A 27,878-nucleotide genomic window follows, 5' to 3' on the forward strand; every position below is an offset into this window, starting at 1 on the left:
TTGGGAGAAATGCTGATGATGCAACGTGCTGACCCAAATACATTACCTGCTCCCAGCAGACTGCGCCAGCTGGGGTAATCGCTGTTACCCCCACCCCACCCCCTCTCCCGTTACTTTCATAAACCCTTATACCCCTCCTTTTACTTTCTCAGATTGCTAAAAAAAAAACATTTTTTAAATGGGCTACATTGTAGCTATCCCGGCATTATACTTGGTTTCCCCACTTTTCAATCCACGCAAAGTCAAGTCTATTTTCTACATTTTTTGCATGAAAAATCATTAATGCGTCACAATCCCCAAACTGGCGGGATGATTCTGCGCTGCTTCTGAAAACGTTCAAGTGAGGGAACGGATAATTACACTGGCACTTATTTTCTGCATGGTGAGAATGGCTTGTTCTTTTTTTATTGTTTTTTATTTTTTTTTTAAGAATTGCAATTCTCTTATGATGCTCACTTTTCAAAAAGTGGTGGCTGCATATTGAAAATGTTAAATGTAGCATGTAAAAATGAAGGCGTGCTTGTTTGAATTCACCAAGATGCCTGACAGTGTCACGGATGATCACCGGGGTTAACAAAGAAATATGCCAGCGTGATACCCTTATTAGCTTCATTTGCATATTTAATAACGCTGCCTATCTCTGGGTCCTTCAACTATTGACTCAGTCTTCATTACCGCGCTTGTTCCGCTTTCAGGGGGGATATTGTGATAACCCCGCACTCCCTTTAACAACTGTCTTTTTGAGGTGTCGAGAAATGACAGTGAAAGCTCTTTGGCAGCGAAAACTCACTGCGCTTGTGCATCCTTAAAGCAGACAGGCAGAGGACAACGTTAACGCACTCATTAAGCACGGGGGACACTTATTATTCCATTTATCGAGCGTCATTTTACATTTACATGATTCTCCGGTCCTTATTCAGTGGTAATCGATGTGTCCCAGCGCTTCAGGTTTCAAAGTTGTGACTGACACTGACAAATAGAGATAGGAGAACAGCACAACATAGTATGCAGGGGTGTGTGAGCAGGGAGGGGGGGGGGGGGGGGGGGGGGGGGGGGGGAATGGAATTACAAGCCAAGACTGAGACAAGTGAGAGAAATAATGAGTGTTGAAGGGCCTCGGGTTAATCTTCTAAAACAGTGGTTCTGAAACTTTTTACTCCATCATGAACAAACAAAAGTGTTCATCATAAAGGAGAAAGAGGTTTTTGTACATCTTCAGCCACTGCAACATTATGCACAGTTTGAACGTCAACGCTGCACTTAAACAGAGGAGAATAAAGCGGTTTAAACGATTGCTCAGGTTTTTTTTTTTATTTCCCAAATATTTATTTATTTTTTTTAAATAAACTGAACTACTTGAATAGATTGTACAAAAAAAAGTGAAATACAACTGAACTGTGTTTGGGCAGTGATTCTTTTGCGTACCACTAGAGGGAGCAATTTTAAAATCAGTCACACAAAGAAGCCTAAAGGTTTCCAACTTAATCTCAAAGCTCTGCCATAAAACAATTCTTAACCAGTGATGTGTCCACCAAATTATTACCAGTGGTCAAGGAATGACTATAAAGCCGATATAATAGGAGAATAATATGAAGGATGTGTGCAATGTTGTAACTGCTCACTCCATCTCTGAAAGGCAATGAGTCTTTTCGTGCCATTTCTTATAATTACTGCAAGTCTCCTGTCAAAGCAGCCGGCGCTGAAGTCGTGGCACCGTGCCCCCCGACCCCGCCCCCCCACCCCCACCCTCCAAAAATCATGCACCAGCTTTTGCTCTTCCACCTGACTGCCTGCACCACCTTCTTGTTTATTAAAAATAAAACCCGAAGCAGCCTCGTGCATATGTTCGCTTGCCACGAAAAGGTGCTGCATTAATATGCAAGTGCGGGCCATGAATTAGTAAAACGCCAGTACCCACCACCCCTTTTGCTAAAGTGGCGCGTGTCAAGTTCACAAAGAACATAGCCGAAGGGGAGGGACGCATGGCGGGTTGTACCAGAGTACCTGCCCGTTACCTGCAAGACAAACAGAACACTTCTTCCTATTGGGGGCAACGCGTCCTCTCATCCTCCTTGGAATTTTCCTCCCAAAAGGATGCAGTTACCTAAATAGTACTTTGCTGGGAGAAGAGAAAATGAGGCACTTTAACAGAATGGCCATTTTCTTTGTTAGATTGTTAATGCTGCTCACTACAACAACAAAATAGAAGTATATACAAAATTCCTTAGAGACCTTGTTAGTGATTCATCCTCTGTCGACACAAGCCGGCAGCTCTATTTTTCTCACCCTAAAGTGAATTTTCCTCCCAGTTGCTGCGTTCACGGGGGAACTGTAGTATTTGGGGTCAAGGTTGATAATGGCCAACAATTCAATTTCACAGCGGCTGCCTTGAGCAGACACTGTTTGATCTTGCGCGGCATCCTTTCTAACACCCCCCCCCCCCCCCCCCCCCCCCCCCTCTGCATATCCGCAACGACGTGAACTTAATCAAACTTTAATTAGCCCTCTGCTTGGGCGATAATTGGCAGTCAAGGCAAAGCGACTACCCTGCTTGTGCGGAAGATGTGGCCTCAAAGTGTCTTCACCGTTCGCTGTGGAGGAGGGAACACAATTGGGCAGAATCGGTATGGGGAACCTTACAAGGCCCTAAACGTCTGTCCTGGTATCCTAAACAATCAGAATTTATGTTTAAAAGGCAATGTTTTATTTAAAAAAAACGTGGCATTTATGTGAATTGGCACAACTAATTAATTCAGTCATTAAAAATAAATGGCAGTCACAAGACAATGGGCATATGGGCCTAACTGGTGGTGAATAAAAGCTAGCAATAGCAGAATGGTTCAAGAGGTAAACAGTAATAGGTGTAACAGTAATACAAAAACGTTTACGACCCATGGAAAAATCCATGCCAACCCAATCTTGTTGTAGGCGCTATGATCTCCTGAATCAAATGGCCTGGGAAATTAAATCAATGGCCTTACTCACTCCCCAGCCAAATCAATCTGCTGAGATTGTGGGGAGCGTACCCCCTCTGCCTCGTCAGGTCAATAGAGTTAATGTGAAAAGTGTGCAGAGAAAGAGAACCCCATCACCAAACACGACCATTTCAGAAGAATTGTTCTAGTAATTTCACCGATTCTTTCGAAATTATCTTGATTTTTTTTTTTTTTTGAAGGCTCACAATGGCTGACAGACATACTTAAAACTTATTTTATTTTAGAAAAGCTTTCCCAGGCAAGCTAGACATCCAGAGGTATCATTTTTGCATCGTATTGATGGTCTCTGTAATTGCAACATAAGTGTGCTGATATTAAGTGATAACGCCGAAGGTACCAAATGCAGGGTAAAATGATCAAATAGGAGTTCGCTGCAAAAAAAAAAATAAAAAAAAACTCTCTCTGAGGAAGTGTTCTTTTAAGTTACCTCGTCCCCGTCGTGCCACATTTGACTTTTCCTGCAGGATTATGGTTGAATTTGATCTGAGTTTATTCAGCTCCAGCGCTGTCTGATACCGCCTCGCCGGTGTTAAGAAGGCTCAAGTGCTCCCTGCGCTTTTTGGCTTATCCCCCTCACTTACATTCATCCATTCTTCAGTTGTCATATCGGGACGTTGAACGCGAGAAGGGAAATCGCACGCAAATCCATTACGTCCGCTGCAAGTAAGCCATTTTACGTTACTTGTTACATATGCTTAGGAAATGATTAATTCAAATACGTGCCATTTCATTGATCGCAAGTTCATTTTACCATTCAACTGATGCTAAAGCTAAGGGAGTGTAAAATGAGGGCAAAGCAGAAGCTATTTAGCCGAAGACTTTGAAAGGCGGTCATTGATTGCGATTCTCGTCTTCTTGCCAGGCCAGCCCCGAGCTGCCCGACGCGTATTGCTCCGGTAAGCGTTTGTGAACGATAGTACGTGCCGAAGCGAACCCGTCTGGAATCCCCTTGTCGAGCACAACAAAGCTACTTTTCAAGGGCACAGCATTAGGATTCAAGGATACCAGTCGGACAGACTTGGACAGACCCGTCTCCCTGCCGGGCCGCTAAAAGCAAATCATAAAAAACGGGCACCGTTTTTGAAGACTATGCTTCATGGACTCGTCGATAGCCAGTATTGAGCCTTCCCGCTTTTATTTTACAAGGTTCCCATTCCGGGTTTAAATTACTGAGAGCTCATTGCTATGCTAGCTGTGCTGCGGCGGGCTGTCATACTGCTGATGCCAAGTATTTCCGCATTGATTCCACCGTCGGGATTAACTGGAATGCAAATGTATGCGTTTGTATACCTATCTGTGCTTCAGCGATAGAGAAGAATAGAAAAGCCTCATTGCCTTGAAAAATATTTGCGCTCGCTTGCCCACACGCTGGTCGTTTATTGCTGAACACACATACCCGCACAAGCGTCGCTTTTGGAGGAGGAGCCGCACGTAAACGAGCAAACCTATTTATGTTTCGACAAAGTCTATCAATTACAGCATCTCGGCGGATCCCACTCCCACGCTCTTAAAAACGAGGCAAAGTCTCGCCAACATGTGCTACACGCGATTACATGTGTGAGAATCTTCTTTCCTTGAAAACCTAACATGATGAGAAACAAGTTGGGGCAGAGAGAGCGATTAGCATGCAGCCGAGGATAATTCCCCAGTTTTGTAATTACGATGCAGATTACACTGCGATCGGTCATTCCACATTGATCTCCATGGCTGAGGCGTCCTTGTTTATTTATGAGGCGCGAGTACTGTACTGTTGTGGAGTTTACTTTTAAAATAAATCTAATGTTGATTGCGTATGCTGCACGTGAGCGACAATGTGTCCGACGCAGCCGCCCGATCCATTCTTCACCTTCAAATATGCCGCAAAAGATCAGGGATGAGATCAACAGTTTGTCATGAGGGAGGAATTGCGCAACGATTCAAGCCGCAGAGTCAAATTGGATTTCACAAGCAAAAGTGTGCTTCCTGTGGAAGTCTGCTCAAAGTTACTGTGTTTATGGTCAAGCCCGCATTATTCCAAAAGTGGCGACAATATTTTGCCAAGTATTGAACATCTGTCTGCAGAATTTCAAACTAGTGGAAGAAATACATTATCGTACAGTGAGTCTCGGCACAGTCCCCTGGGCATCAGCAGGAGGGGGAGTGTGTTATACAACAATTCAAACTTTCCAACACAAACCACTGCAGGTGTTCTTTGCATTTTTATACATGGCACAATAGGGTGCAGGCAGTGCGCGTGGGCATACTCGGCGTGTCTATATCGCCATGCGCATGTGCTGAGTGAGCCTGATAACCACAACGGGAGGTCACCTTGCCATATGATTAAAGACTGCTTAAAAAGAGGCAGTTTGTCGTACAAAAGGAACAAAGCTAAATGCTTTATCAGACGCAGCCAGAATGCAGTATTTCTGATTAGTCTTATTTATGGAGGTCCTCGAGGTGAAATGCCTTCAAAAGATAAGATTACGATCACACACAGAAATCCCTACCACGGTTGGGGGGGGGGTGACGCTTTTGAAATAAAGCAGTTGAAGCTTTGCAGCTTACATATAGAACGTGTCACACCTTTTCTTGAGAAAAGTGCCTCACATTTTTGCACAGCAAACACCAAAACCATAACTGAACGATAGAACAAATACTGCACGTTTTACGTCTTCTCAAACAAAAGGTGAACTGCTCGAATTTGCCACCAGCGGTGTGACCAAAACTGTTTCTGTAGTTGTTCCGATGTACAGTAAACGGCCAAAAAATAACAACCCAGCGGACCTGGCTCCAAAATGGTGAGGCTGTCTAAAAGTAAGAGTAGACCGCAGGACTGCCGAAGCCTGGGCTCCTGCTATTATTAATAAAGGTATGCGTTTTCATACTGCATGTTAACAACTTGACTACAGCATGGCGCTGCCCACCCACAAGGACTCCCGACACACTATTAATTGTCCTTGGCCCGATCGCAGGTGAAATACATTTCTTAAGGCGTATGGCGCATCAGTGATGTTTAAGAAACACACCATCTGTCTTTTTTATCTATCCCACTGGAGTTGAAGATTGAGCTTGATCTTCCGTGTAGCGCGTGCTAATATGGTATTCCATGTATTATGCACAATTAAGCAAGACATTTACACAACGACACACAAAAAAAAATGACTGTTTATGACGGCATAGGAACAGAATGCTATAATTAAAAAACAAATTTTTTTTCATGCTATTTGTGACCGTGACAAAAGGAACATGAAATGCTGGCGTTATGGAAATGAACAAATTCATTGCATCAAAGTCATCATGACAATAGACCAAGCATATGCAATAGATGTAAAACTTAACTTTCATTATTCTGTATGGATGTTGTGAGACTATTTTTTAAAATTGTGACAGCCAATAATATGACCTTCACCGGCCCCGGCCTTCCAACATGAAGGACCCCTTTTAAGTGCACCCTGAAAAGAAAGCACTTGCTGAGAGGGATTCAGAGTTTTTGACAAAAAAAAAAATCAATTAACCCATCATTAGGTCATCTCCGCAGGACATTTTACAGCAACAACTAATAAAAAACTGCATTTACACGATCGAAACCCAATAAAAATTTTATTTTCTAAATCCAACGGGTAATACAATTGACGTGGCCATTATTTCAACCCAACCCAAGGGTTGAAATAATGCAATAAAAAAGACATTTTAATTGGCACAGCCTGTAAACCCTGATGGAGCTTTGGCGATTCATGTTAGTCATAATGGTGAATTTACACTGCTGCGCATCACTAGCCAATTCCCTCGGGGGAATAAATCTCTGCAGGCGGAACAGTGACCACTGTATAAATATTGACAGTACGCGAGAGAACTATATAACTAGCTCACACGCCAAATCACATTTGCAAATAGGCTCCCATTCACAACACACTTAATCTGGTATTAATAAAATACATATTTGAGTCCGCTGACCACTCCTCTGCACATTCTGTATAAAAACTCATTAGCAGTTCAGCCTCGAGCTGCAAGACCTGTTGCAGTTTCAAAATTGGAAACACATTCGCATGTAACCAGAGACTGTAGTTTGTGGGGGGCAGGGGGGTGGCGCGTGAGAATGCTGACTGGAAATGATGTGGAGTTCGCTAGGACGTGCAACAATAAAGCCATTAAATCGACAACTAACAGATTATCAAATTAACGGACAACTATGTTAATACATTTTTGAAAAATGCCTCATTGCCTGACTCATCTTTGTGTTTAATCAAAATCTCAAATCATCTTTCTCCACTAAAATTAATGGAAATGCCATTAATCCGTTCCAAACCCCCCCCCCCCCCCCAAAAAAAAAAAAAAAAAAAAATACTTAAAAATCTTTCATAAGCTAAAATAGCACGTTATAATACTGTATTAGATGAAGAGGATAACTAAATGTAATGTAAAAGTTTTTGCATCAACAACTTCTGGTGTGCCCGCCTTGGCAACCGTGAGGGAGTATAACAGTCACGCAGACAAATGAAGAATAGACAATATATACTACTACTGTGTCTCAGTCAGACACTGTAATAGTTGTATTTTTGTTGGTTGATAAAGAACACATGTTCAAATAGCCGTTCTTTAAAGGGTTGTAAAACCATGACTGTAGGCTATGCTGACCGTTACCATGTCGATGATATTTTCCATTATATACTTGCTTGAAGCTAGCAGGACCTGCTAAAGGCAACATTGTTTGGTTTTAAATACATAACGTGTCATTCTCCTTGTTTTGTTTAGTTTAACAGTAAACGTCAACTGGGATTGAAATTAAACCGCTTGAAGTCTCTTTTTTTTTCCCCCCCAGAATTGTTCGCTATAGAATACAGAATAACGTGAATGCAATTTATAATTCTACAAAGTAATACATGGGAAACACTTGTCATTTTCACTTTGTGCAGTGCCTGCCACATTGTATTGTGCGTCGACACGGACCATCCGAGCTCCCATCTGGCAGCTGTCAACGCTATAACTGTCCGCTAACACGGAGGTTAATGAAGCCCCCCGTGTTGGCCAATGCACCCCCAGCGTTCAGACCTCAAGCTGCTTGGAGACTCACGCGCAGCCCTGAAGGATTGGCTCCATTACAGTTACCAGCACGGGGCTACATACACGTCCTGGATAAAATGATGCTGGCACCTGCTACCTGGGCTCAGCTGTTGCTATGCAGCAGTGGTGCGAGTTAACCAAGGGGAAATACAGTGGTGCCTTGAGATATGAGTATCTCAAATACTCTTTCCCCATTGAAATGTATGGAAATGCAATTACAGTAATTTGTCCAAGCCCCGACCTCCCCATAAAAGGAATTCAATTGAATGGCCATTGTGCTGCTCCTTCTGACGTGCCCGCCTTGGCCACCTGGGGGCAGTACAAGACAAACGGAAATACCATACAAGGAGACGTCACAGCTTTTTAAGCTCCTCAGTACGACACTAATACTAGTCATTCTTCACAGAGGATAAAGAATAAATGACCAAGTACGGTTACATTTTCTGTTTGTTTTCAAATATCTGTTGCTTAAAACATTATACCACCCCAACAATAATGCTAGTTAGCCCATTCCTATGGCGTTTCCCATTATGTATTAGCATTAGCATAAAGCTAGCAGAATAAAGGCTAAGCTCTGTGGTTGTTTTAAATCCACAACTCTTTCAGCAAACTTTACCCAAGGGTGGAAATAAAAAGCTTGAATCCTACTTTGGTAGCTTCAATCAAAGTGTACTGTGAATAATTGATGGTAAAAATAATGTTTTACTTTTGTACTTCAGTACATTTCAGTCTGTACTTTTACCTTTTAGTCTTCTACACAAGTACAGATCGCGAGTAATTTTGCCACCTCTGCTACGCAGGGCAACTAGGAAGGATGGATTCCCACGTCCTTTTCTCGGTCTTTGGTCTACAGACTATTTTGCATGATCCGGCGCCCTTAGATAGGGATTCAATCTGGAAGGATGCATGTTAAATGAATGGTCAAAACTTACAATGCCGATGGTTCTCTATTGAGGTGGTATGACTAGTAACTATGTCTATATTTCAGTCCACGTGACCGCATAATTTACAAGGCCTATTTGGGCAAAGAGACACGGGGGCATGACTTCTCTATCGCTACGGATCAACCAGTTTGCGGTATCTCTCACAGTATGCCGTCTCTATAGACTGGTTGAATAGTAAATTAAAGATCCAGATCTTTTGTCTCTGGCTTTGATACGCTTGGAGGTAAGCTAACATTTTAGTAGGGGGTCATTGAAAGAGCATAAGATAAAAGTTGGTATATAGAGACCTTACCAGACATTGCTTCCAATTCTCATTTTTTTCCAGAAGTTGTTAAAGTTGCAACTGACAAACAACTCCAGGTATAATTCACTTGTCTGCTGCTACCTATGTACTTAACAACTTGGGCTTCAAATGGGCGAGGTTTTCATATTGTGTCAAAGACATTACGAGTGTCGCCGGCTCACCACGAGAGCGCAAATTCATAATCACACAAGTGCACTTACGTAAATAGGTGTCCTTTTGTGCTTCCTGCCATTATTCTGGGAACACGCTAATCAATCTCACTTTCCCAAAAGTGAGCTTTCAGGATATAACTTTATCCAAGGTGAGTCAAGGTAATGGCCGAACCACAGCATGTAGAAGTGGCTTTAAAAAAGCGTATTATCGCACCCAAAAAAAAATGAGAGCATTTTATGAGTGAGGGGAAAAGTCCCTCGGAAAGCAGTGAAGTACCCGCAGACAAATGGTCCAATACTTACTGGGAGGTGCAGTTGGAGGCTACTTAAAGCAAGGCATTTGGGGTTTAAAACCACTTTTGCTTTGTGGACAGTTAAGTTAAACTAACAATGACAATGTCAGTTTCAAAACAACAACAACAACAACAAAAGCTATGACCATAGTGAAAATGTCCTTTGTTCATCTTTGTCAATTAATTTCATACGTAATCTTTTTGGGTACATTTGTAACAGTTGTTCAGGTAATTCAATTAAAATCAAATTTAAACCCTTATGAAAAGGAAAAATCCAAAACTATTATAACCTTGTTCTGATAGAGACCGAAGACTATCTTAGAAAAGTTATTTTGAAAATGATTGCACTATATTTTCACTGTGCAGGGCCACAGGTGCGTGAAATCGCCCATGACAGCAGTCTGGTATGAATGTCTAAAGTTTGTGTCCGCGACTAGTTTCAAGCTGTCAGCCGGGTCCCTCTGGGACACTTTCCGCTTGTCTTCCTCTCGTCTTTGTCGTATTCGCCCGTTTGCCGCACTCCACACCTGACCCTGGTGCGAGTCTCACGGAGGATGTGCACTCGGGTGTGTGTTTTCATGTCTTTTTCATGTCACGTCGCTACACATCACATGTACAGCTCCCTGGCATAAACATAATCAGGTCAAGGTCTTTGAATGCGTCTCTGCTGTCTGGCGCACGTCTATACGCCCTTTGAAGCGGACGCTCAGATGCTGCGAGACGCTGTGTGCTCCTTCGGCGGAGGAGCAGGGAGCGCAGAGAAACATCAATGGGCTGAGACATGACATGGTCTTAGAAGTGCACACATACTGTAAATACAGGCTTGCTGCCTTGCTGGGTTAGAAGAGTACAGGATAAAATAAAACCTTCGAATGAAGGGAGCGTAAGCAAAAGGAAAAAAAAAAAATTCTTATACGGCTTAGCAAAATGTATGGGTGAAATTTATGTACTTTGCAAAGACATCCAAGTAGAAACTTTTTACTACAAAGGGCAGGTTTTCATCCGATTACCCACATCCTCCTCAACAGACTCTCCTCCACCGGTATTGTACGCACCTCCCTAAATTGGTTTCAGTTGTACCTCAAAAATCACATTTCACTCAGCTAATGTCCTTCTCATTGGGCCCCCTCCCCAGTCACTACAGGTGTGCCACAGGGCTCTGTCGTGGAGCCACTGCTGTTCATCACCTTCCTTCTCCCCCTTGCAATCATTTTTTGTAAATGTAATATTGACTTCCATTGCTTAGCAGATTACACCGTCAACATAACATCTCACTTTCACCCTCCTCCCTCACCTTCTGCTTGTCAAAATAAAACTCCAGACTCACCTCAAACTTCTGAAGTTCACCTATTTGGTACCAAATCTACATTATCCAAAGTCAGTTGGTCTTTAGTTTCTTTTTTAGTTTTTAGTTTGGTCTGGGTGTCATCCTCGACAGCAAACTATCAGTCATATTAATAACATAACCTGGTCAGCATATTTTCATTTACACAACATTGACCAACTACAACCCTCCTCACTCCCCGTACTTCCTCCATCCTCGTCCGCAGTCTAGTCACCTCCCGTTTTCCTCTCGGCATCCCTCACAAGTACCTACAGAAGCTTCACCTGGTGCAAAACCCCGCTGCACACCATCACCAAAACCCCCTCATTCCACCACATCAGACCCAGTCTACAGTAACTCCACTGGCTACTGGTCGACCAAAGAACTGAATTCAAACTCCCTGTATAACTTCAAGGGCATCCACAAACTCGCCACTTGGTCCCCAACCCCCACGAATAGCAGGGGTTCCACTGTAATTATAAAAATATTCAGCATTCTCCAAGTTACCGTACCGTAAGAAGTTAGTTAGTTCAACAGCAAATGTGAAATAAGACATTTCAACGTGGTAAAAAACAAGCGTCAGATTCTTCAAATAATGGAGAGATCTCTCTCTGTACACATTGTAACGATGAGAAATGAATAATTTATGAGACCCTTCACATTTTACCGAATCTTGAAATAAAATGACTATCGTGGTCTTGAGGGTTGTCACGAGTGTACGTAAACCTCGGAGAATGGTGGTTACGACTATCCGCCTATTGTAATTCCTTCCGGCTCTCTCACCGTTGTCTCTATTTGGCACCTTTGTGGATTATTTCCCATAAACACTCGGGTGGAGAGCTGTGAAAGGTGACTTTATAGGGCGTGACGCAGATCTCGATTCTCCCACAAACAACGTGGTAGTCGCCCGTGTGACGTTCATATCAACGAACAAAACAGCTTTGGCTCCCTCCAGTCTAGCACATCATCGCTTCTCATCCTCTTCCTTTCATTTCCTCCATCTCCCGACTCTCTAATTTCCTCTCTACGACTCCCTTTTGGGCGCCCTCCTCTTATTCCCCATTAAACACGCCATTGTATTAACTGCAATCTACATATGAAATGTAATTTACAAGAAATTCATTTCTAGCTTCCATTTGCTCCCGTGTTTAATATGTTGCCGAGGAACAATGCCATTGGTCACCATCTGGGCGAGTGGGAAAGGCAACAGAGATGTATTAATTTCACGTTAATGGCATATGAGCTCTGCTGCATGGGAAAAAAATTAAAAATAAATGGAACACACCACGGCAAACAGACTGGAGGAACACAGATGTAATTCTAAACATTTAAAGAGGCACCACTTCAAAACTGAGGGACGGGGGGAAAAAAAGACAGATGCACAACGGCGAAACTGGCAGGAGAAAGTCATTTAGGGGGACTAAATGTCATAAAACATACCCACCACTTTAAAAAATAACTGCAGCTGATCCATGATTGCGCCACCAAGTCAGGCCCCGACAAATTCTAAACTCCCTTGAGTATAAAGTACATGTTTCACGACATGCAAATGCGACGGGGCTCATTATTTGCAGTTAAATCACAGCAGCATCGGAGGTATTTGCATTTTTTGATTGTATCCTCAGGAGGGACAACACTAATATGGTTTTTATTGTAATTTGCAGCGTACACACTCAACAGTCAAATTTAGTACGCTCTTCAGTCACTGGTGCTGGCCATTTGTTTGTTTGATAAACATTTGTAACCTCCATCAGATGACTTATTTTATAACAGAGCAATTAAGGAGACTCTGCCATTGGAACATGTTTAAACCAGGGAGCAGCTGTAATCATCATATCGAATAACATGACTGCAAAGGACAAGATTTGAATTCTCGCAAACTGCAGCTGGATCCATGCGGCACTTACCTGTGATTTGAAGCGGTTCGAAAGAAAGAATTTACCACCGCGTAGGCTTCCTTTTAGCGCCAAAGTGCTACAGGAACTCCACTACCAAAATTAATAAAAGCATAGAATTGAACGAAGATGGCATTTGTACGGCGGTCCACCGAATATGCTCCCTATGACACAAGTACCTTTGGTCAATCAAGCAATTATGTTCTGAGCTTTCAGAAGAGACTTCTTGATCTCAATTTGTCCAGAAGCCATATATTCCTAAATTAAATCCTGTATCACTGCAGTGGGATGTCATCTTTACTTTTACGAGCACTCTCATCAGCCTGGATTTACTTAAAGCTGCGGGCAAAGTTTTGGAGGGAGCTATTATGGCAAATGGAAAGGGGATTTACTAGCATTTGTGCCTTTTTGCTCTATTTTAATACCTGGATGTAATTAAAGCCTGACATACAGCAAGTGTACACACACACACACACACACACACACACACTTGCTGTATGTCAGCCAATCATTCGTGCAAATGCGATGCCGCGTATGTTTTGCTTACAATTCTAATTACATTTGAACTTGAACCATTGGAATGGAATAAAAGGCGAAGTGGCACTGTCATCAGTGGCCGACAGCAGCGACCCCGCTGATGGACATAGTTCATTACCGAGCCTCGACACTGGGAGGCTTTCCCACTATTTGATTCATTCTGATGCCGGTGGCGTCCCGATTCTGCCAAAGGCCTGTTTGATATTAGTCTCTTTGCCGTGAGCGTGACTGGGCAAAAAGTGCAATTTGTGTTCAATGTGGATGAGGATTTTTTGGGGGGGGGTTTTATTTTTGCAATGGAAAGTGGGAGCAGAAAGTATACATTTTAAGGTCGCCGATTTTTACTTGTGTTAAACCTCACCCAAACGCTAACCCTAATGACATCCATGTGACGCCACAAATTAGGAAAGGCTCAGGTTTGCCCAAAAAAAAAAAAAATGCTAAGAAGCCAATCGTTGACTTACCCGGACTCCTTTGGGACGTTGCGACGGATCTGGATGAAACAGCCTCCCCTTTCTTGTTCACGGCGTTCCGCCGTGCTCGGCGTCTGTTTCGCAAATGAAAAAGCGCTCATCAATCATCGATTTTCATCAGTGTTCCAACACAGCCTCGTAGGTTATACATGCTAGTTTTCTGGATTTCATGGAAAACATTGGGGGAAATGTTGACCGCATCCACGTTATATCTCATGCACATTTTGTTTTACCGGCAGAAACCAATCCAGTCCTCAACTCTGCTCCCAACTGGACAACTCGACTGACAAAAGGATATAAAGCATTTTCAAATTGTCATCTCTTTTATTCCTGAACTTTCATGTCCCCTTAGTGTATTCCCCTCACACCTGCAGAACATGGCACAGGCACCTTTTGTGCTTGATGAAACAAATGCCGTGATATTGTCGTTGGCAAATTTGATCGTGACAACTTTCATCAATTACTGAGACAGATTCTCAGCTTTAAAATTTTAAACAATGGACAGAAGCGGGTATTACATCGACCAAATGGCCAACCAATAAAGCTGACCAACAGTTAATGTCGGTCAGTTTTTAGCACCAGTACTGAATACTGGCCTGACAATAATCACATATCCCTCTACAGTCCAATCAAGTCTAAGAGTTAACCACCATTTTTATGTCCTCAAATGCAGAATGAAAGCTTTGGAATGTATTCTTTCTTCCATCCAACTCTATGAAACCTGAAATAACAGCTTTCCAGAAGTCTGACATGGTTCATAGCTTGATATTTCTATAGAAAGTACACTGTAACAAAGAAAAGCCCCAGAGTCGCATTTCAGATAAATGTTCATCGGGTCAAGCCAAGAGAATTTACTGTACAGTACACTATTAAAATTATACATGCTTGTGTGTTGAGAAAGATTTTAGCGTTATGGTCACATTCCGACTGCAAGTTACTATGAGTCTAATACAAAAATGCAAAAAAAAGTTGATTGATTAACTTTATAGTCAACATTTTTATGTAGATTTAATGAGTTTCTTGCTTAGTCATGAAATTGGCGAAGTTGCGTTCTCGTCTTCGCAACGCTGTGTCCGATAGAAACAGACATCCATCGTTTCACATAGTGGCACCGTGACACGAGAAATTGCCGAGACCGATTGGAACGTCGCAGACCGATGTACGTCCTGATGCATGACGGATGAGATGGACACACACGCGTGACATAACTTTGTTGGATAAAGAAAATTAATCATTGGCATCAATTCCGTCGAGAGATGTGCGTCCTGTGTTTCCAAGTAGACGATTATTGCATTTCACTGCGTTGCATCTTCCAAGAAACATCGTCTACGCCATTGTAACAGTCTGTCAACTTGTCAGTGGGTCTGTCTGAGGGTTTGGGGATGGTTTTTCGAAGTCGTCGCAAGCAGCAAGACCACACATTGCACACATTTTAAGATGTGTACATACACTCCGCATAAGTGTTACAGGTGTCTCCACATGGAAACACGAACAAGGGACTGGAGCATGCGATTTCAGCCTCTCACCAAACAATTGAGGGCGGACCCATTCGGCATCTGGTTTTGGACGTTTTGAATGCAAAATCAACAGCAATTCTGGCGGCTGGTGTGGAATAGAATGTGACGATAAAAAGCTCGTTGTCAGGAAAGCCAGATGTTAGATGAGCCAAAGATTTGGAGGATGAGGAGTTGAATATGGACATGGAGGACGCAGAGACGGCCATCTGCTCTTATCCCGTTCTCCTTTAGCACGCTTTCAATGGGCCAGACTACCAATAACCAGCAACGCTGGCAATTTGTTTGGCACATGCACTTCAATCATCTTCCAAATTGCACATGCAGGGGACGGGGATACATGCACTGAATGACTGGCCGCCGCCCGAGAATATCTCCCTGATGAAAGCTCCTCACTGGGGGTTGAAAGGGAGGTCAAGTCCCTTGAAGCGATCCGCCCCTTCACACCTGCCCTCCCATCCGCCCCTCCTCCCAATTCTCCACCCGCACCCCTCGTTTATTCCGTGCCGTCGCCATAATACCGGTCATTTGTGCGACGGAGCTCGACACCTGTAATTTCCTGCTACTTGCTTTGAATGTTTTCCACAGTCACAGTCTGAATATTGTTGCACATTGTTGGATTGGAGCAAAAATAGCTCAATCGCCATTTCTATTGGTTATTTCTAACTGACAGCCAATTTAGGATTCATTCTAGTCGTGACAAGGTCAGGAATCCCCAGAAAAGTGAGCCTAAAAGAGATTCATGGGATTGCCAGTTTGTGATGTACAGCTCTCTTCCACGATGCACCCTCTTGTAAGAATTTATTCCAGACTCTCTGTTTTCATTTTCCTCCTCCCCAGAGCAATTAAACGAGGTTGGTGCCACGACTCCTACGCATCTCCATGTGCGTGCCTCATTATATACTGTATACATGTAAATTCTGATTGAATCCATTTGTTTTCCGCGACTACACGAGGAATAGGATGTCCGAAAATCTAAAAGTAGGAAGACCTCCCCATAAGATTATGCGGGACTTGATTTAGTTCCTGTTTCTATAACGCTTGCTTTTAACACTTTTGGTGGGTTTGAGCAAACCTGTTGCACTTTTGACAACGTGCATCTGGTTCGCCATACTGCCCAGAAACAAACAAAACAGAGCTGGCTGATGCAGCTCAAGATTCCAGACCAAGGCCAACTGGATAAGACGGCTCTTTGTTCCGAATGTCTGCATGTTAAATGGTAACAGCCGTTACGCCCTGTCGCATGAAGCAGACGGTATACACAAATACACCTACGCATACATCACCTCTTCCTTTTCTTTCACACACACACACACACACACTCATCCATTATTCACTTGCACATTTTTATTGACTACTTTTTTTTCCCCCCAAGCAGCATACTGCCGCCCTATGCAGATATTGTTTCAACGGGGAGCGACGCAGCCGCATTAAAATATGTCAATATCAAAATGCTCAGGATTGTGCACACTCTGGAACAATTTGAAACTTTTTCCACCCTAGCCCTCCCTGCCTCCCTCTGACAGTCTTGTAGGTTTGGTAGAAAAGATAAATACATTCTGGTTGCCTCGAGGGAATATTTTCCGTTTCGTTCGCACCTTTTTGCACTCATTTCCAGGCTGGGCAAGGTCACCTGTAACATTTGCATTTTTCACAAAATTGCCCCGATTTGTATTAAACCGCTTGTAAACAGCTGCATATTCATCACCATTCAAATCAATAAATTCCTTCAACATTACACTTGCAGTGATACACAACAGCGTCTAACTTTATGTCTGGGGTTGAGCGTGGAAAATGTATATCCTAGCGATGTGTCGGTCGCAAACGAAACGGCTCGAAGATCCGGATCTTTGATGTGAACGATGACAACCGGCTTCTGATTGGTCGTACGCTTAAGAGAGATCCCAACACCCCAAAAACTTTATCCTTCATCTGGACACAAATATTCTCAAATGTCAACATCCTTGAGAAAAGTTTTGAAGGACTTGTGAAAGTGTAACATCATAATTACAGCATTTATTATAGCTTTTTTTTTTTCGATACAGAATATGTTGTTGTTGTTCAATTAATTGAAGTCTTAGGACGCGGGAATTAATGTGCTTTGTGATATGGCCCGGCAGCAGAAAGCATTATTCACGCCAAACTGCAATCCACAACGCAGACGCGAGTACGAATGCATCTTAAAACAACATGGCTAAGATCATTATCTTTTTGAGTGTCAATGGGAATTCTAAATTGTTTAGATGAGCAGGTTCCCGCCTGGGCAATGTGATTTTTGACGCGGATGTGCCACGGATAGTGCGGTCTGCTTATCAGCTTGAAATATATATATATATATATATATATATATATATAGAGAGACTCAACTTCATGCTCCCTATTTCGCATCTGACGTCTAATGCCAATCTGCTCCTCTGCCAGACTCCCTAAAACGAAAACAAAATCTACTTTGAGCCACGCCATGTAAGATTTCACTCCAGTGAAAATAATTGCACTGGAAGAAAACAATGGAAGAGAAGGGCCTGTGCGTCTTCAAGGTGGTAGCTTTCTCCTTTTGCCTCAAGTTGGCTTATTGGAATAGCGAAGCGTAACAGCGCATTGGTAAGACACCTGACTTGTATGACAGCGACGAGACTCATTTAAGTATTGATCGGTGAACTGCGCTGTCTGAGGTCACACTTGCAATTCAAGTTTTCACAACTCGCACCTCACTCCGAGTGATGCAGTAAATGCGTTCTCATCACAAAGACATCACTTAGGACACCAGTGGCTGCCCTTGGAGATTTACTTCAAAACGAGAAATTAAAGGTTCTTCTTAGAAATTCACTTCCAGAACAGTTTGCCTGAATTTCCTTTTTTTTTTTTTAAATGTCAAGAACATTACCGCAGGATAGTTATTGTTATGTGATAGTATAAAAAGAATGGTGCATATTGTTCAATTGCAAAATATAATCATTACTCTATAAACACTATTAATTATTCAATTATGGCTTAAATGTTTTTTTATTTTAGAAACTGAAAAATGGATAAAGTGGAGAGTGACATGTGACACCTTTTTCCACCAAGATGCAAGTATTAAAGCAGTCTTTGAAAGGGGCTATCGGGCTCAGGAAATATGAGAATTTTCTCAAATTGACACTTTTGAGTTGATTTTATTCTAAACAATATTCAAAATCTTTGGTGGCTAACTTGGGCTGTCAGGTAATTGTAACAGATTTCAAAAGCAGGACAACGTGGCATAAGTTACATCACTCATCTTTTGTCAAAATTGAAGTACGGGGGGGGGGGGGGGTGACTGTGTTTGCCTTGGGCCCCCAAACGACTAGCTACGGCCCTGGGCTGAGCCAGCGACACAAGCAAAGAACCGCGATACAGCAAGGGGGAAAACTGCTTTGCACAGAGTATTGAAAATAAAAACAGCATCTGCCTAATAATTTGAAACGGCATATATTCCATAGAGATCAATTGTTATTGGTTTAAGATTTGTCTGAGATGTAAAAGCATCCACAGCACTTCTAATAATAAACAGCTTGGCCTAAAAATACACAGGTAAACCTCTCCTCGCTAACCACAGGGACCCGGCTCCTCCGTCCGCCGAGACTGCTCGCTGACTAATGAAGTCGGGAAACTTAGAGCAATTAGACACATCAAAGCTCAAATCTGAAAATTAATTAGGCCTCTCCTCTCATTCGCGAGGCTCATCCGCTCGTGCGGCGCTTCATTAGCATACCGCCATCAAAAACACGCAGGTGCTCGTTGTTGATGCCGCGACCGCGTTCACAAATGTTTGCTCTTCATATATTTGGACAATTAAGGGAGGTAAATAAACAGAAGCATTCGAATTGGGGTGAACGCTGCAAAAACTTGCGGGAACACTGGTAAAAGACCAATCGGGGTAAGCCTGTTGTAGTATGCGCGGGTTCGATTAACAACACCACGCAGTTCCATATGCACTCCATTAATCATTAGCGGGCATCAAACGCTTCCTTAAGCTCAGCTGCGATACATCAAAAAGAGGCCCTTGTTACCGCTCAGATGAAACGAATACATTCACTGAACTCTATGGTCCTTCTCCGAGCGCCATTATCAGCCCGATTTGTTGTTGTCTGTTGTGCCGAGCCGCATCAAAGCGTCGGCAATCGCGTGCTCGTTCGAGACGCTAATGAAGAACTACTTCAAACATGCGTGCTCATTATCAATGACACCCCCATTTTAAAATGTAAATGATCACCCCCTCCCCCCCATTATTTTTGACATTCATTCAAGGAAGGAAAATGTAAACTATTAACAGTATATCACACAGGGTCCTCATGGGGCTTTTCCACGCCGCAAAAACGAGGCGCTCTCACGCCAGCCTGAATCCCGGTCAACACGCTTGGCTGTCAAATCAGACTATTTTTATTTATTTTTTTTTAAATTCCCTCCTCCTGGCTCTTCCGCCAGTGGTTAGGTAATGTGCGCACACTCACGGCTGACAATGAGGCGCTCTAGAGCAGCCAGGGCAGCAAAGGGAAGATGCATTTTCGGGGTGTAGGTTCAGCTCGGTACCTAACTGCACGTCACAAGTGCGCCACATATCTGCTGATGCGAATGAAGGCACTTAAGTTCTTATATAGTAGGGGATCAAAAAAATTTTTATAATAAATCAGAAAACTGAAATAGTGAAAAGCAGTTTAATGCTATAACTCCACAAATGAGTACTACATAGCTCTCAGTCTCATAGCGCAGGGTCGGCCGGGCTGGGCTCGGCTCGTGACCCGAATGAGGATGAGCGCTATAATTTTATTTTTATTTAATAATGGATGGATGAAAGGAAAATGAGTCAACAATCCATAACCTCTGATTGATTTGTTGTCCGATAGAAACGGACACTTCTCAAGCTGTTTCTTCATGGAAATATATGAATCATTTCCGTCAGCCTTCCGTGCTGTGAAAACCGATGTGGCGCAATATGTTTCCCTCAAGGCTGCACTTTGATTAATGAACCTTAGAGTACACAAGTCACGTCTATCTCATGCAGTCCCAAATTCAATTTTTCAGGTATATGTACTTTGAGTATTTATATTTTTGCTTTTACTCTCCGCATTTGAAGAGATATTTGTACTTTGTACTCCTTATTTTGTCAAAATAGACCGGTTACCATTTTCAACCTCTGCCGATGGTGACAAAAAGATTCAAAAAGGTTGCACTCTTGATGGAATGGATTGATTGAGATCTTGGTGACTTGCGTATAAAGGAGGAGAGAAAAAACGCAGTGGCATGAAGGAGCGTGAACCAGCATTAACAATGACGGCGACAGAGTCGAAGAAGCAAGAACTTCCCCATCCATGGTCTCATTTGGGAGAATTGTTTGATCTTGTTGGTGATTAATCCGTGGCAAATACTTCTTCCAGCCTGAAAATTACCTGTTTCTGGCCTCCATAAATTGTAGTTTAACCTGCAAAAACCAATACACATATTCGTATTACAAACCCTAACCTATTAGCAAAGCTAATGCAAAGCTAACACGTTTTGACAGAATAAACTTCGAGCCAACACTCGCTAGCTCTTAAAATGGAACTTAACTTAATACTATGTCGCACGTTCGCAACCGGTTGTGATCACGAGGGCCCTGCATGCTATCCAGGCGCTGTATGGAATGGACTGCTGGTATAAGAGTGGTGAAATCGGAGATTTTAGATCCAGTCCAATTTAATCTGATCCTTGTTTTTGTTATGTTTTTCCCGACATCGGACTGATTTCCGATCTCAAAGGTCGTCTCGGGACACCCCTAACAAGTATCTGTACTTCCACCTCTGATCTCGTCAAGCATGCGCCAGAAATTGTACAAAATGGGTGCTAAACAGATGCAGATGTTGCTTGGAGGTGAATCGAAAATCAATGTAGGGGCGACGGGAACTGGAGCACAACTCGAGTTTTGCACCTCAACACAGTGGAGCCCCCCCCAGGAAAACAAAGTTCAGACCTGGAGTGGGAGATAAATCGAGCCTGAAGACAAAGCCTATATTTCGTTGCGCTCTAATCTGTCTCTCCCAGCCCTGTAAACCATTAAAGGCCAGACAAAGGCAGTCCAGAGCCAAGCACCCTGTTGGGAGATCTTATTTACAATGGAACCGACACTTTCGCCGCCCGCCACCTCCATCTTGCACCCGCGCTTCCTCGTCAACCATTTTATTCCCCCATCCCCCAACCCCCCCTCCTTCTCATTCGTTTTCATTTCCACCGGCCCTGGCTGCTGTGGGCTTTTAATCTCGGGCAGCTGAAATTCCATCTTTCGACAAGGCGTTCAACTTCCTGCTCCTGACCTGCCGTTTAATGGAACTATTGTGCAGTCTGAGGCAGCACATCCCATTAGGGTGAGAAACATGAGGACATTTTCGATGGCAGTTTCTTTTCGACTCGCCACCATTAAGGAGCCAGTTTTACCCGACGACGCATCCCAAAAGAAAGCCTCTGACAAAACAGACTGCTCCCACACGTACTTTTTTCCCCCAGATAAAATTATTTCATCATAACAATACAACACATTTCTGGTATCATAACATGAGTGAGAATGCCTCTTAGCCATATATCTATAAAAAAAATACCCACACTTTTCCAGGGAAAGAGGTCCAACACCCACACGTTTCCAGCTATTGTTGTACCAACAGTACTTTTTCCACACACCTACAAAAAAAATGCAGTAAATTAAACCCAAACGATCACAACAACATGACAAAAAAAAAAGAACAAAAATACACATTGAAGCTTGTGTACAAAAAAAATTTAATAATTAAAATAGTTTCAAAACCCCCACTTTTTTTGCGAACCACTACTCACCGTGCTGCCCTCGACATTTTTGTCCATCCATTTTTGTATCCTCATTACAGCCGTGGGTGAGCTGGAGACTGTCCCAGCTGACTTTGGGCGTGCTGCAGTGGATATAAAAAGTCTGCACACCCCTGTTCAAACAGTAGGATTTTGTGAAATACACAAGAATAAGACCAATAAATCATAAATCATCTTAAAACCTTTTCCACTATTAGTTGACCTGTATAAATCAATTAAGACTATCGCTTTAGAGAGGGGAAGTAAAAAATAAACAGATAACATAGTTGCACAAGTGCACACACCCTTGTGTTCAGAAATAAGCGATCACATTCCAACATGTTAAATGGGATCACCATGTAAAGTGCCTCTGATTAACCCAAAATATATTAAGGTGGGAGCATATGTACAATTATCCCAATGACGTTTTTTAGACATATATATTGATGAATGAAGGGGGGGGGCGGGAAATGCGCTGCTGCAAAAAGGGCACTTTTTTTCATCCAGGGAAAAATGGCAAGTGCTTGAACACCACTTGCGGTCAATGTGAGCACGTGCCTGCCTATAAATGTACTTTTGCATCCGTCTGCCGCTGCCAAATGTGATTTATTGCGCAATATGCATTTCAACAACTAATGGAGTAGTTTCTAAGTTAACTTTTGAATTAATTTTAAAACAATTCATGTCAGTATTGCATCCCGTCTGTGTTTGTATTTAACAAGCTTCCAAGTGAAACCAATCTTTTTTTTTTAATTGTATAAAGAGGAAGAAAGTTATGACAGATGAAACAAAAAGGTCACATCTCAAATGTCGACAGCTGTGGATATATTAATAAGATGTTGGCCAGAAAATGGTGCATTTTCCCCGACTTTCTTTATTATCCTAGCAAAACGACACTGAATCGTCTTTAAAAGGCGTAAGTCTGGTTTAATGTTAATTAATTCCGGGCTAATTTGCACATAATGACGAGAAGTGTTGAAGGTCGCTTACCACGTAAGGAATCACTGTGAGGCTGCTTGGTCGTCTGCTGTCATTTTCGTCCCACTCGACATCTTGTCATCCACGTTCGAGACGCCATTGCTCTTTCATATCGTCTTCTTCGAACGTTACGGTCTTTAACTTACTTCACCGAACATCTTTTGCATCACATTAAAGTGTCACGCGTATTCTTCGTGGTTTTATTTTTTTCCAGACTTCCTTCAACAGGTGGCTACCAATTAAGAATTGATGCGTTCACGGAATGGGAATTTCAAAGTTCACGGTCGGCGCCGAACCTGAACGCAAAGCAACGCGAACCTGAAAGCAGGGAACCACTAAAATGAAATCTCGATCGGTGCTCTGTGTATTTGTACAAACCTAAATCAAAATATAAGTTGTTGTTGTCGTTGTGGGTGCTGTTGTTGTTTTCGAAGTTTTCCCTTTAGGAGTTAAGGGTTTTCATTTATGTCTTTTCCCACAATATACATTTTTCATGAACGCAACCATACAGAATAGTATCTAAAAAAAACAAAATGTGACTTCAACACCCACACCTTTCCTTGAGAAAGGCATTAAAATTCCCACACTTTTCCCAATGTTTTCTGTCTTTTTTGCACATATCTAAAAAAAAAAAACTTTTTATTAATTTAACTCAAACGATCATGTCAACAAGATATAATGGGAAAATACAGGGAAAAGAAATGTTACCATTCTGCTGTATCGTATTTCCCACTGTTAATTGTACCCACATTATATTTTTTATACATTTAAAAAAACAAAATTAATTAAACCCAAATGATCATGTGATCAAGATATGTGAAAATACAGCAAAAATAAATGTGGCGATTATCCTGTTAAAGAGGTTAAGCCCCCACACTTTTCTCACTTTTATAGTACCTACAGTACTTTTTCCAGAGTTAATATAATTAGACATTAAAATGACAAAGCACATTTTCAGTGTCATAATGGGATGGAGGGGAGAATGCCTCCAATTGATACTTCTAAAAAACAAAAACTGCAGTAATTAAACCCAAACGATCATGTCAAAAAGATATAATGAGAAAATACGGCAAAAATAAATGCAGCAATTTAAAGTGAGGCTCGCGGCATGACTTTTTATCACCTCCCATATATTCAACCCATTACCTATTTTTAATCTCTGTTCATTTGCCTGGCTTGGCGTGCAATTTTACTGCCACTCTATGGCACTTTGCATTACCTCATGTCAGAACAGCACGATAAAAATAAGCCTTGTCTTTCTTGTCTTTTCTTGCCTCTAACTACCACCTCTAGTGTGCCTTTGAAAAATCATCCCAGATTTTTTATTTTATTTTTTTTTAATGGGCCCTCTTTTTTTGCAGAAAAAGAAAACTTACTGAGTAATTTCCAATTTACACATTTGGCAAGTCACCAAGTTGCTTTGACATTTTGCAGACTGGATTGACCGGGATGCCACTGTTTAACACACAAGCTGCAGTCCGAGTTTCATGTATTAAATTCACAAATACCAACCTAGCCCGATGTTTAGCTAATGCACACACTTGTAACAATATGGACAAGAACAAATGCAAGTAAAGAGCAACGTTTAGCTTGAATTTCTACTCTCGGGGAAAACAGCAGCGCAAAGACATCTGGGAAGCAGCAGCATCTGCTGGCCCTACTTCCCATGATGCTTTGAGCTGACAGGACCATCACTGTGAAGGAGTCAACACCACATTCCCATGGGTTGTAGGCATGTACTTGTGTAGACTGTGTGGATGGCAACCACACATTGGGTTGCATATATGAAACTTTTACATTTATGAAAATAACACAACAAATAATTGGTCGCTACTTTGCAGATTTCAGTTTTCTGGAGCGCAACCCCCCGCGCTAAACGAGGGATTACTGTGTTCGAAAAATCTTCCGACTGATAAACAACCATCGCGGGTGGGAGGAGTTTGGCAAACTTCAAGCGCAGACTTTTTATTTTTGTGTGTGTGGCTAAATCGCTTTGCGTTAAGCTCGCCAAGTGTTGGGCTGTGTGATAAGCAGCCCCGCTGGGACTGCTAAGGGTCTGAAGAAGCTCCTGTAATGAATGGCTGGAGCAATGCTGATGCACGGCAATCATTAACAGCCTGATAATTACTCCGGATACCTCGGTGGATTACGTGCATGTGTGTGTGAGAGTGAGAGACTCAGATATAACATGTTTGGGGCCTTGGAGAGAAACAGATTAGCACCATGTGTGCAGTTCCCTGTGCATGTGTGGCCTAGAAATGTCCCGCTCAAGATTTTTACTCATATTCATGCTTACAATTGCAAATATGAACGCATTCCCTGCTGCTTAGATGTGAAACCGTTTCTGCTCAAACAAAACACAACTGGCCTGATCAAGGAAACAAATACAAACCAGACAGGACAAGTAAGTTACAAACAGATTTTATTGTAAACACTGTGAGGATTTTTTGGGGCGGGCGAATGTGTACAATTGTTAACAAAGTTAAGTCCGTGTTGTATCTACCTCTTCCCCAAGGATCTGTTCTGGGCCCCAAATTATTCATAGTATATATTAATGATATCCGCAATATCTCCAAAGTCTTCAAATGTGTCTTATTTGCTGATGAAACAACTCTCTAAAGGTCAGGGGGAAAAAGAAAACAAAACTATAACAAGCTTCTGACTACTGTGGAAAATGAATCAAATACACTGAAAAATGGATTTGATATTAAAGAACTATCCCTTATTTTAAATCATTCATTTAAATCTCTCTTCTTTTTTTTGCACTATTAGACTGTGTTATTGTGTCAACCTTTAAATTGTGTCCGCTAACATGTACTGCATGTATCCTAGTTAATGTAACTAATAAAGTAACATGTAATCAAACTTAGTTACTTTAAAAATCAATTAATAAAGGAGCTAAGTTACTTCTTAAAGGAGTCATCGGTAATCAGATCACACATTCAAGGTAACAGTTTCACATATAAGCTCTTTTAAGATGACAAATACAGTGGTGCCTTTGCGATATGAGTGACCCAAAGTTTTTCGCTTTTTACGAGCTGTCATGTGGCCAATTTTTTTTTTGGCGCTTAAACTTGCAAGCGCCAACTTGAGATACGAACGCTGCATGCTGGCAGTGAACTCTGCTTACTTCACAATGAGCAGCACTTTGGCAAATAATGAACAATCCTTTAAAAAAAAAAATCAGACATCAAGCTGTTTAATGCCAAACCTAGTTGAAGTTTACTGTGAAGCTAAACATAAAACTAGGAGAATTACACTTTGTGTATTTAAAACAGCTACATAGTTTAGCGTTTAGTCCGCTAGCTAAATGCTAATCCTAACACATAATGGGGAACACACATATAACGCTCTAAGCAACTGATGTTTGAACACAAGCAAGCAGCAACACATTTCGACATGCAATGTAACCAAACTCAGTCATATATTCTTTATCCTCTGTATGGAGCGGGAACGAGCTGAGAGAATCCGAGACGTTTAATTTGGACAGACGCCTATGATTTTATTTTATTTTTTTGTGGAATAGTGGAACTGATTAATGGCATTTCCATCTATTACTCCAAGTTACGAGCATGGTCGAGGAAATAATTAAACTTGTATCTCAAGACACTGCTGTAATAATAATAGCTTAGATTTATAGATTATTATTTATTCAAGTTCAGACTGTACATATGGCAAAAATAAACAGGCTTTGTCAATAGTCGAACAGTCCCTCATCTGGTTGTCGCACAACAAACTGACAATGTTTTATTTCAGTCCAGAAGTCCAAACAATAGACGTTCATATTTCTCACTCCGCCAAGTTAAAATCAACAATGCTGCCCTGTTTTGTTTTATCATCCCAGGCGCCGATGTTTGGCGAGCGTCCAGCGGCGGCGTCGTGACGGAGTGCCCAAACAGTCGCTCCAGCCTGCCCCACCAAAATCGAGCGATGGTGGGGGGTGCTGGGATTGAACGTCGGGTGGAGGAGTTTCCACTGATTGCGAGAATGTTGAGCGGCGGCGTGGGGGACATGGACAAGCCTTCAGCCAGCTGCAATTAAACAGAGGAATGATGCATGAAATGGCACAAAGGAGGAGGCGGGTTTGTGTTAGTCAAGTGAACATAAATACAAAGTGACGTTAACACGTTCACTGCCATTGACGGCTTTAGAAGTCAAAAATCCATGTTAGCCAACAAAATATGGAAAAGAAAGACTTCCACTAATCGTAACAGATTTCTCCATCAGTCCTGTTATGATAGATATGTACACCCAATTTCATGACAGTCGATAAAACTGGCATTGGCTCCAAATTTTGTTTTTGTACCACTCCACACTGTGTATTTGGGATGCTTTAAACACATTTTTATCATTATTTCTTTTATTATTGTTTATTATAACTCAAGGATTCAAGGACCGGTATCGCCCGTCCCTATTAGAAATAAACAGTTTTTCCTTCATTGTTGATTTCAAGCATTAATACAAAGGCCAAAATCCCGCTTCTTCTCCTCAACACTTACTCAAACAAAATAGAACGAAAAATGGAAAATGCGAGTACCAAACACACGTTTTCAGTTCCACTGCGCAGCAGCTGACGTGAACTGATGGTGGCCCGGATGTTGTGAAGTTCGCCTGCCTGAAG

The 27,878-nt window shown here is 42.1% G+C and overlaps 2 protein-coding genes and 1 long non-coding RNA gene across 12 annotated transcripts in view; 1 reads left to right on the plus strand and 2 right to left on the minus strand.

Moving 5' to 3' along the window:
* Positions 1–23,469, minus strand: part of LOC133472897 (sex-determining region Y protein-like) — a 376,487-nt gene extending 353,018 nt beyond the window's left edge. For 2 of the 4 annotated variants that reach the window (XM_061764409.1, XM_061764411.1), the window contains exons 1-4: positions 23,270–23,465; positions 22,292–22,413; positions 22,064–22,138; positions 13,950–14,032 (exon numbers count right to left, since the gene is read on the minus strand). In XM_061764409.1, coding sequence (XP_061620393.1) covers positions 13,950–14,032; positions 22,064–22,138; positions 22,292–22,336 — 203 coding nt within the window. In that variant the 5' untranslated portion in view covers positions 22,337–22,413; positions 23,270–23,465. Of the gene's footprint in view, positions 1–13,949; positions 14,033–22,063; positions 22,139–22,291; positions 22,414–23,269 lie in introns of all 4 variants that reach the window. The other 2 variants (XM_061764407.1, XM_061764408.1) reach the window with 2 other exon arrangements.
* LOC133472900 (uncharacterized) overlaps positions 1–27,246 on the plus strand; it is a 43,845-nt gene extending 16,599 nt beyond the window's left edge. The window contains exon 3 of one of the 2 annotated variants that reach the window (XR_009786913.1): positions 27,102–27,246. This is a non-coding gene — a long non-coding RNA (uncharacterized LOC133472900). Of the gene's footprint in view, positions 1–7,888; positions 8,556–27,101 lie in introns of those variants that run through there. The other variant, XR_009786914.1, reaches the window with a different exon arrangement.
* Positions 25,700–27,878, minus strand: part of arap2 (ArfGAP with RhoGAP domain, ankyrin repeat and PH domain 2) — a 96,392-nt gene continuing 94,213 nt past the window's right edge. For all 6 annotated transcript variants that reach the window (XM_061764388.1, XM_061764391.1, XM_061764387.1 and 3 more), the window contains one exon: positions 25,700–27,288. In XM_061764388.1, the coding sequence (XP_061620372.1) occupies positions 27,010–27,288 (279 nt within the window). In that variant the 3' untranslated portion in view covers positions 25,700–27,009. The remainder of the gene's footprint in view (positions 27,289–27,878) is intronic.

Source organism: Phyllopteryx taeniolatus, chromosome 23, assembly GCF_024500385.1.
Source record: "Phyllopteryx taeniolatus isolate TA_2022b chromosome 23, UOR_Ptae_1.2, whole genome shotgun sequence".
Taxonomy (NCBI): Eukaryota; Metazoa; Chordata; class Actinopteri; order Syngnathiformes; family Syngnathidae; genus Phyllopteryx; species Phyllopteryx taeniolatus.